At 36.2% G+C, this 11,248-nt stretch overlaps 2 protein-coding genes across 2 annotated transcripts in view; both read left to right on the top strand.

Annotated features, from left to right (window-relative positions):
• The window catches only part of DPP10 (dipeptidyl peptidase like 10), a 956,967-nt gene that overhangs the window by 428,822 nt on the left and 516,897 nt on the right, over window positions 1-11,248 (top strand). The gene's annotated exons all lie outside the window — the stretch shown is intronic.
• Window positions 7-529, top strand: LOC110198573 (ubiquitin-conjugating enzyme E2 C). Its single transcript, XM_020972925.2, has one exon. The coding sequence runs from the start codon at window positions 36-38 to the stop codon at window positions 456-458; it is 423 nt and encodes a 140-aa protein (XP_020828584.1). The 5' UTR covers window positions 7-35; the 3' UTR covers window positions 459-529.

Below are 11,248 nucleotides of genomic sequence, written 5' to 3'. Positions count from 1 at the left end.
TGGGGTCTGTGGGCAAGAGGTTACAGCAGGAATTGATGACCCTAATGATGTCTGGAGACAAAGGAATCTCTGCCTTCCCACAGTCAGACAATCTCTTCAAGTGGGTTGGGACCATCCATGGAGCAGCTGGGACAGTATATGAAGACCTAAGGTACAAGCTCTCCTTGGAATTCCCCAGTGGCTACCCATATAATGCTCCCACTGTGAAATTTGTCACACCTTGTTACCATCCTAATGTGGACACCCAAGGCAATATCTGTTTGGACATCCTCAAGGACAAGTGGTCAGCTCTGTATGATGTCAGGACCATCCTGCTATCTATCCAGAGCCTGCTGGGAGAACCCAACATTGACAGCCCATTGAACACACATGCTGCTGAACTTTGGACAAACCCCACAGCCTTTAAAAAGTACCTGCTGGAAACCTACATGAAGCAGGTGACTAGCCAAGAGCCCTGACCCTGGCTGCCCAGCCCACCTTCCTTCATCTTGTGTGTATGTGTATATGTATGCATCTATCTTTTTCCTTTCCTCATAACCTGCCTTCTTTTTTGTACAGGACTCTTTCATAGACTGCTTTGCTTTCCTTTTTTTTTTTCTTAAACTCTTGTCCAGCCCTCAACATTAATGTATAAATAAATGAAGTTTTGTTGTTAAAAAAAAAAAAGATTTTGAGTTCCAAATTTTCTCCACATGTCATCCCTCCCCCACCCTGAGACAGCGTGCATTCTGATTACTCCTTCCCTAATCTGCTGTCCCTTCTATGCCCCACCCTTCTCTTACACCTTTCCCGTTCTATTTTCCTGTAGGGCAGGATAGATTTCTATAGCCCATTGCCTGTATGTCTTATTTCCCAGTTGCATGTGAAAACAATTTTTAACATTTGTTCTTAAAACTTTGGGTTCCAAATTTTCTCCCTTCCTCCCTCCCCACTCACCCTCCTTGAGAAAGTAACCAGCTGTTTACATGTTATACATGTGTAGTCATGCAAAACGCTTCCATAGTAGTCATGTTGTGGAAAACTAAATATATCTCCCTTCATCCTATCCTGCCTCCTCTTTATTCTACTCTCTCTTTTGACCCTGTCCCTCCTCAGAATTGTTTGCTTTTAATTACCCCTTCCCCCAATCTGCTCTCCTCTCTATCATCCCCCCACTCTCTTATCCCCTTCCCCCCTATTTTCCTGCAGGTTAAGATGGATGTCCATACCCAATTGAGTGTGTATTTTATTCCTCCTTAAGCCAAACCCAATGACAATAAGATTTACTCATTCCCTCTCACCTTCCCCCTCTTCCCCTCCACTCTAAAAGTTTTTTCTTGTCTTTCTTATGTGAAATAATTTACCTAATTCTGCCTCTCCCTTTCTCCTTCTCCCAGTATAATCTTCTCTCACCCCTTAATTTTATTCTCCAGATATCACCCCTTCATCTTCAACTCACTCTGTGCCTTCTGTCTGTCTGTCTGTCTGTCTGTCTGTCTGTCTCTCTCCATATAATATTTTCCCTCCAACTACCCTAAAACTGACAAAGGTCTCATGACTTACAAATATCATCTTTCCATCTAGGAATGTAAATAGTTCAACCTTAATAAGTTTCTTATGATTTCTCTTTCCTGTTTACCTCTTCATGTTTCTCTTGAGTCTTGTATTTGAATGTCAAATTTTCTATTGACCTCTAGTATTTTCATCAAGAATCCTTGAAAGTCCTCTATTTTAATGAATATCCATTATTTCCTCTGAGAGGTTATAATCAGTTTTGCTGGGTAGATGATTCTTGGTTATAATCCTATCTCCTTTGACCTCTAGATTATCATATTCCAAGCCCTTTAATCCCTTAATGTAGAAGCTGCTAAATCATGTGTTATCCTGATTGTGTTTTCACAATACTTGAATTGTTTCTTTCTGGCTGCTTGCAATATTTTCTCCTTGACCTGGGAACTCTGGAATTTGGCTATAATATTCCTGGGAGTTTTCCTTTGAGTATTTCTTTCAGGAGGTGATTGGTAGATTCTTTCAATTTATATTTTACCCTCTGGTTCTAGAACATTGTGACAGTTTTACTTTATAATTCCTTGCAAGATGATGTCTAGGTTCTTTTTTTTTTTGACCATAGCTTTCAATGATTTTTAAATTACCTCTCCTGCATCTATTTTCTAGATCAATTGTTTTTCCAGTGAAATATTTCACATTGTTTTCTATTTTTTTACTGTTTGGTTTTTTTACAGTTTCTCAATTTCTCACAAAGTCACAAGCTTCCAATTGCTCCATTTTAATTTTGAAGGAACTATTTTCTTCAGTGAGCTTTTGGACTTCCTTTTCCATTTGACCAATTCTGCTTTTGAAGGGATTCTTCTCCTCAATGACTTTTTGGACCTCTTTTGCCAGTTACGTTAGGCTATTTTTTAAGGGGTCATTTTCTTCAGTATTTTTTTAGGTCTCCTTTTAGAAGCTGTTGACTTGTTTTTCATGATTTTCTTGCGTCACTCTCATTCCTCTTTTCAGTTTTCCTTCTCCTTCTGTTACTTGCTTCTCAAAATCCCTTTTGAGCTCTTCCAAGGCCTGAGACTGATTCATATTTTCTTGGAGGCTTTGGATGTAGGAGCTTTGACTTTGTTGTCTTCTTCTTGCTGTATGTTTCGATCTTTGTCACCAAAGAAAGATTCTGTGGTCTGACTTTTTTTTTGTGAGATTTACTCATGATCCCAGCCAATTACTTGAGTTATAAACTCTTTGATAAGGTAGGGGTCTGCTTCCAGTGTGGAGAATGCATTGTTCTAAGCTTCAGACATTTTGTGCAGCTCTTTTCAGAGATATTTCTAGGGACCTATAAATTTTCAGTTCTTCCGGGGTGGTATGATCAAGTGCAAAGGATTTACTCCTTCCCTGTCCTGTCCTCTGGTCTGTGAGTGACCACAAGCACTCTTTTCTGCCTTGGAACTGTGAGGAGGATTCTCTTTTCACCACCACTACACTTGCCACCACTCCAGTGCTCCTTCTTGCCCCAGGACAGCCATCCAGAACTGTGACCCAGATCCATGTAGGGCAAAGGAAAAGAATCCTGCTTCAGCACCACCAAAGAGATCCCTTTAATCCCCCTCTGATCAGATACTCGATCCCCCCTCAGTTTTTGGGCAGAGAGCTCCTGGAAGCAGCTGCCACCCTGGAGCTGTGCCAAGACTGAGGCTGGAAAAGAGCTTCTCTCTCACTGTGGGACAGACCTTTCCTACTGACCTTCTAATTTGTCTTTGCCATTTGTGGTTTACGAAGTCTGGAAACCACCACAGCTGCCCATGATTCAGTCCTCTGAGGCCTGTTCCAGGTTCACTGAGGCTTGTTTTGCCTGCACACTCATGCTGAACTATGCTTCTGTCATGCCTGGTGCAATAGACCTTTGCAATCAACCATTCAGATTGTCTTGGGCTGGAAATTTGTTTCACTCTGTCTTTTTGTGGATTTTGTTTTCTAGAATTTGTTTAGAGCCATTTTTTCCAGGTATTTAGAGGGCTTTGGTGGAGAGGTCAAGCAAGTCACTGCTTTTACTCCACCATCGTGGCTCCACCTTATCTAAACATTTAAACTGAATTGTTGAGGTTCCCATAATATATCAAATTAGGAGCAACAATCATAAACATATAAGGTGTATTTGTTTTTGTTTGAAAAGTAATAGATCTATGATAAATAAAAATTTAGGAAATTATATTGATCCTGCAGGATAAAAGGCTCAGAGACATAGTATTTTCAAGTATTTATTAATCAAATTTAGTCTTACTTAGTAATCCCTCAATCAGTGTTTTATTGAACACTTATCATTTTCATCTAGGCTCCATATGAGAACTGCCAAGAAAAGAAATATAATGACATTTCTGTTACACTTGTGAAGGCATATAAACTCATTCATTAACTCCCACTGATGGTTTTTGAATGATCTGAAATTTTTTATGAGGTCAGGGAGTAAAATGTAGATGAATTGTTGTTTCCTAAACCTCTTAGGTCCTTAGGCGGCATATAACCCATGTTATTCCTTTGTCAAAATTCTTTTCTAAAATAAATAATGAAATTACACAGTTAAATATTTAGCCTAGTGGCTTCAAGTTAAAAAAGATATCACTTCAGCTGATAATGATTCTTATAAAAGTTTGAAGATCAAACACTGTGCATGAAAAATCTATATTTTGGGGATTCAACACCATCAAACAGTACTAAGGCCAAACCAGGCACTTCTCATGATACTGGGTATTAATGCAAGTATTGAAAAGAAACTTGCATAAACTAATGAAAAGAAGGAAACCTAAACTTACAGGGTTATTAAAACGTCATTTTTTGTAGGATGACTGGTGAGAATATTCAGTCTCAGGCTTATGTTTGTGTAAGTTTGTGTATTAATTTTCACATTTTAGGGAAACTCAATGTGTCAGATTGTACTTGGAAGAAGAAAAAAATCTGCAAATTAACAATTTCCAGTCCACAAGTATAATAAATCATTACATATTCATTGAAGGTCTGTTATATATATGATAATATAAAGAATACAAGGCATTTTAATATGGCTCCTACTGTTTACAAATTTGCAGTCACACAAGGGTAGCACAATAACCATACACAAATATTCAATGAAAATTTAAAAAGATTAGTTTAGCAAATCATAGAATGGTAGCAAAGGATTTTCAGAGTTGGAGGAAAGAAATAAGGAAGGAAAAGATGAAAGGAAGAGGGAAACAAACATGTATTAAGCAATTACTGCAGTGGAAGTTATGTGTAGATTTGAAGGATTACATCTGGTAAATAGTGCCTAAAGAACTATCGACAGAGCTTTGCAATATTTTGTGGGAGGCAGTATCAAAAAAGGGGGGGGGAATCCCAAAGAAAAAGACCAAGAAAGTTAAAAGGCTGTCTTATAAAGCTTTACAAATATCTGAAGAAAGAAGGAAAGTGAAAGTGAAAGGAGAGAGGGAGAGATATATCCAACTGAATACAAACTTCAAAAGAATAACAAGGAGAGATATGAAATGGTTTTTTTTAATTAGAAATGTAAATAAATTATAAAACAATAGAATGGGAAAGACACACTATCCAAGAAAAATAGAAGTATCAAGGGAATATTTCCTGAAAAAAAAAAGCATGAGAAAAGATGAAAATCATAGGGACTTAACAGAAGTAGAAGAAATTAAGAAGCAGTAAAAATTTACAGAATTATATAAGATCTTAACATCACTGATAACCGTGATGGTGTAATTACTGATCTAGAGCCAGACATCCTGGAAAATTCAGTGAATTGGGCCTTAGGAAACATTGCTAATAATAAGGCTTCTGGAGGTAACAGGATTCAAGCTGAGCTATTAAAATCTTGAAAGGTGATGTCCTTAAAGTACTGTACTCAATATGTCAGCAATTTTGGAAAATTCAACAGTGGCTGTTGAATTGGAAAAGATCAGCTTATATCCCAATTCTAAATGGCAATGCCACAAAGTGTTCAAATGACCAGACAACTGTACTCAAAGATTCTGCAAGTTGGTCTTTAGCAAAATGTGAATGGAGAATTACCAAAAGAGCAGATTCGTTTTTGAAGAGCGAGAGGAACTAGAGACCGAATTGCCATTGTTTCCTGGATTGTTGGAAAAGCAAAGGAGTTCCAGAAAACAAACAAAAAAAATCATCCACTTCTGCTTCATTGATTACACTGAAGCCTTTGGCTGTATGGATCACAACAAAATGTGGCAATTCCTCAAAGAGATGGGAGTGCCAGATCATATGGCTTGTCTCTTGAGGAATTTATATGTGGGTCATGAAGCAACAGTGAAACTGAACATGGAACCACTGATGATGTTAAGATTGGAAAAGGAGTATGACAAGGCTGTATGTTGTCACTTTATTTATTTAACTTATATGTGGAGTACATCAAGATATGAGGCTAGACAAATGAAAAGCTGGGAGAAATATGAACATTTTCAGATATGCAGATGATGGCAGAAAGTGAAGAAGTAAGAAGCCTCTTGATGAAGGTGAAAGAGGAGAATGTAAAAGCAGGCTTGAAGCTCAACAGTAGAAACAAACAAACAAAACAAGGTCATGGCAGCTAATCACGTAACTTCCTGGAAAATAGAGGGAGAAGATTTTATATTCTTGGGCTCAGATATCATGGCATACGGTGACTAAAGCCATGAAATTAAAAGATATTTGTTCCGTGGAAGGAAAGCTATGGCAAATCTGATCATAAGACCAAAAAGCAGAGACATCACCTTGCTGCCAAGCATCCATATAGTCAATTATTGTTTTTTTCCAGTGATAATGTCTGGCTGTAAGAGTTGAAATATAAGGAAATTTGAGGGCAACTGAATTGATTTTTTGAATTGTGGTACTGAAGAAGACTTTTGAGAGGCCCTTGGATATCAAGGAGATAAAATCAGTAAATGTTTAAAGAAACTAATTCAGGATATTCATTGGAAGGACAAATATTGAAGCTGAAACTTAAAAAACTTTAGCCCCATAATGAGAAGATGGGACTCATTGGAAAAGGCATGGATGTTGGGAAATATCAAAGCTAGCCAAGGGGATAGCCAAGGATGAGATGGATACATGGAGGATGTTTAGTTGAAGGTAGAGGTTAGAAGGACTTGGCATGCTATGGTCCATTAGATCATGAAGAGTTGTACATGACTGAATGACTGCAAAAGAATAAAATGTGACAGGCATTTCCTTATGCCCCTTTTCTAAAATTATTTCACTTGATCTTGATGACACAATAATTCTCTGAGGTGTATGTTGTTATTTCACCCATTTTACACTTGAGTAAAGAATTTAGAAGTTAAATGACTTGCCTAGGCTTACACAGTTGGTGAGTCCCTGAGACTGAATTTAAGCTCAGGACTTCCTGACTACAAGCCTACCAACCTATCCACTAGTTTACTTAGCTGCCTCCAAGTTGGAAGAAAAGAAAGCCATTATGGAAAGGGGTTTTAAAGTCCATTATAACCTGCCTGTCTTCTACCTTTTTAGTCTTGCATCTTACTCCCCTCCATCTACTTTGTGATCCAGTGACACTCACCTCCTTATTCTTCCTCTCATGTGATATTCTGTCTCCTGACTCCAAGACTATGACTAGCTTTCCCTCATGTCTGGAAGTTTCTTACTCCTTATCTCTGTCTTTTATCTTCCCTGAAGTCTTAGTTAAAGTTTCAGCTTCTCCAAGAAGCCTTTCCCATTCTGTTTAATCACCATGCCTACCTTCTGAGATTATCTACAATTTATCCTATTATGTTATTTGTATTTTTATATTTACATTTTATGTTTATATATTTATAACATGATAATATTCATATATGTAACATAGTTATTTGCATGTTGCCATTCATATTAAACTGTAGCTTCCTTAAGAGAAAGTTCTTTTTGTCTTTCATTGCAACCCCAAGCACAGAGTCTAGCACATATTAAATGTTTGAAAAATGTTGTTGACTTAATTTGAGTTGACTTGAGATCATCATGTTATACCTCCCACTAATTGAGGTGCTCATTTAGAGAAGAAAATATGTAGGTGTTGCAAAAATTTACTTGAAATTCTTTAGACTAAAACCATTAGGGCATGGTGGCATCAGATATTTAGAGCAAGAATTGATTTTATATGTCATTTAATCCAAACTGCTCCTTTTTTTTCTTTTTTCAAAAAATATAATATGAGAATATTGAATCCTGCAGATGTGACTTTTCTGAGTTCATACAGATAATAGTTGAGCTAAACTTCAAACTTAGGGCCTTTGACTCCAAATGCAGGACTATTTTCACCTCACTAAGTTCTACAGAGAGAAATTAGTTGTTGAATGAGGATATAAACTATGGGGAAGATTTGGATGGGTTGAAAAGGGCAGTTGAGAAAGAATTTATATGGATATTTCTCTTGGATAACAAAAATCTAGTTAGATTTGATAATTATCTGAACTTTCCATTCTGCCATGCAAACCATGTTGTATACAGTGGAACTTAAATTGTGAAACAAATGGATGTTACCTGCACCTATGTATCGATTGTAGAATGGAGGCAGGTATCCTGGTAATTATGGATCTCTTAAAATGCTTCATTTTAGAGCATCCAGATGTTTAACAATAAATATTTTTGATACCATACATCTGGAAAATTTTCACCCCATCAATTTTTGCTGCTGACATAGGCCTGGAGGAGGGAGTATCATAAGCAATTTAATAAAATAAGCCAAGGCAATGAAAGAATGATGTAGAAAGATTTGCATATGTACCCCATATTTTAGGAATTAAAAGAGCAGCATTCTGGGTCACAGATGCTGCTGAGTTGGTGAAGTGTATAAATGGACACTCTGAGCTGAGTCATGAGACAGCAAAATTGAGCTTTTATCTCCCAAATGGTGAGGTCAGTAAGCACATATTTAGCATTGTCTACATTATTTATGACCACAGCAGTCACATAAATAAATGCCTATGTGATGCTTTTAAAATTGGAGGGTGATGTTAGATGCCCAAACAGATGGCAACATAAATATGCATAATACATTGTCCCTTTACCTTAAGCTTGTAGTAAACAACAGCTTGAACTAGAGTATGCAAAATCATTCTGAAAATTACTAAAACATTTGAACTAATTCAAGAGGACTTAGATGTGAACTTTGAAGATGATGAATGACCTTCTAGATAGTACTATTGGTACTATGCCCAAAATAACAAATAAAAATGATGATCATGTTGTTAGGTATTTTTTTTCACTAAAATGTATTGGATTTTTTTATAGGATACATTTTTTTTTAATTTGCTAAGTACAATATCTTACCTGATATTCAAAGTACCAAATGACTAAATGACAATCAAGGTGCAAGTTTACAATATTTTTAGTTGTTGATATTTGCTAACTATACACTGGTAGATCTGTCATCTCTACCCTTTTACGTGTGAATAAATGCTTGGAGCACAGGTCATCCTGATATAAGAGAGCACTGAATTTGGAATCAGTAATTGAGGATGTGAATACCTGCTGTATCTCTTAACTAGATATATAACTGTGGGTAAGCTTCTTGGATTACCTGATAGGGTATGTTAGGAAGAAAATTTTTCTAAATTATAAGATGATCTATAAATATGAGTTACTACTATTTAGGTAACTTTCTTAGCAGCATAGATTTGAACCTGAAAGGAAATCTAATGCATCATCTCATTTTATAGATAATTAAACTGAGGCTCAGGGATTGCTGAAAGTTATGAATAGGGTAAATGAACCTTTGTTTTCTGACTCCAGAGATAATCTTTTCACTATCCTAGTGCTTCTGTAAAGTGTAGGAGAACTAAAGAGAATAGACGTATTGACAAATTCTTCAAAATAACATGCTTTCACAATTGTGAGAAATGAAAATATGTCAATATTATCATCTGGAAAAATTGCCCCAAACACCAACACATGAAAAAAAATATTTAAGACATATGAATAAATTCAGTTTGACTTCCTTACAGTTACAGAGTGGATTATCAGGACTGGCGGATAAGTTATGCAACTACCTTGAATCGACGATCTCCCTTCTTTTCCTCCATAAATACATACCTTCATGTACTTATACATTCCATTCTAGCTTTTGGTATCCTTGTAAAAACTGTAGTTCACATGCAAGTTTTTAATTTTCTTTGTACTAAATTCTAAAAGGTGACCTCAAATGATATTATGAGTGTGAGTTGAACAATGTATTGGTGAACAGCTGCTGAAAGATGTATTGGGAAGGAGACTTGAAAATTGGCCAAAATAGCAGATATGTTTCCATTTTGGTAAATTTGATAAAATAGCTTATCACAATGATATTACTGTTTCACTAAGCCAAATTGGATGATGAACATATGGTGGAAAATAAGTATGTGATTCTGGCTGAAAAACTGAGGCAAATGAAGACACCAAAGGCTAACAAAGGAAATTATCTTGGTAGTTTGGTTGATTCAGCATATTCAATTCAAACATTGACTCATTCAATGAACAAACACTTATTAAGTACTTATCATGTGCCGGGTACTCTGTTATGTCTTATGTATTGGTCCCTACTCCCAATTAGCTTATACTTTAAGGGCGAAACAAGTGCACGTATAAGTAAATACAAAATAAGAGCAAGTAAATGCAAAGTAATTTTGATAGTGATGATGGGAGGTGGATAAAGCAACTGCAGACTCTACCTTTGCCATTGATTTAGACAGTGATGTATTCATAACAGCAAAAGCTTGTAGAGTGTACAGATCATTGGGCTTGAAGTGAGGAAAATTTTGTTTGAAAGAAGGTCTCCAATGCTTACCTGCTCAGTGTCTCTGGATAAGTCACTCAGTTTCTGTGTTTTTAGGCAACTCTAAAGAATTTATTTACTTAGTACATTAATGGATGTAAATGGAAGGATTGTCCAGACTGGAAGTTTTCTTTTTTTTTTTTTTTCATTCTTCATGTATGTCATGATACCTGTAGCATAAGAAAATTGAGGTAACTAGTTTCTCAATACATAGAATTTTGGACTTGGAGTCAGAAAGACCTGGGTTTAAGTCCTGTCTTGGACACTTCCTAGCTGTAGGACCCTGGGTAAGTCACTTAACATTTCTATGCCTCAGTTTCATCATTTGAAAAATGAGCATAATAATAGCACCTAGCTCCCAGGATTGTTGTGGGGATTAAAAAAGGTAACATTTGTAAAGTGCTTTGAAAACCTGAAAATGTTATTCAAATGCTAGATATTATTATTGTTATTGTTATTGTTATTGTTTTTATTATTATTCCTAATCCTATTCCTCCCACTTTTACTCTTCCTCCTCCTCTTTTTTTCTTTTTCTCCTACTTAAGGTTTATGTTAAAACAGATGGTGATTATGATATACCTAACAGATGTCTGCAGTATTACTATTTGTCAATTGAATAAAAGACCATAAAAGAGAAATCTCTATTAATAATACAGAATGAACAGTTGTCGCTATATTCTGGAACCTGTTAACAAAGGTTGCTTGGTAGTACTCCACTGACAAAGAAACTGAGAATCTGAAGCAGATGTATCTTACTCTTTGAAATTTGGTTAGACATTTTGGCCAGCAGCAAGGGATCAATTACCAGAATATGTATGTATACACACTGGGAAAAAAAATCTATATACATATGTGCATATATACATGCACACATACATATACATGTACATATATTCACACATGTATATGTAAAGTTATATCATGTGTGCACATTCATACATGCATACATACATTCATACAAACAACCTCTAGGGTTAATATGGG

This window comes from Phascolarctos cinereus, unplaced genomic scaffold (genome assembly GCF_003287225.1).
Source record: "Phascolarctos cinereus isolate Bilbo 61053 unplaced genomic scaffold, phaCin_HiC Scaffold_726;HRSCAF=1367, whole genome shotgun sequence".
Classification (NCBI taxonomy): Eukaryota; Metazoa; Chordata; class Mammalia; order Diprotodontia; family Phascolarctidae; genus Phascolarctos; species Phascolarctos cinereus.
The sequence above is the reverse complement of the archived record's forward strand: the minus strand, read 5'-3'. Positions and strand labels throughout refer to the sequence as shown.

Coding starts and splice junctions, on each gene's coding strand:
- LOC110198573 (XM_020972925.2), top strand. CDS start 36: ATGACCCTAATGATGTCTGGAGACAAAGGAATCTCTGCCTTCCCACAG.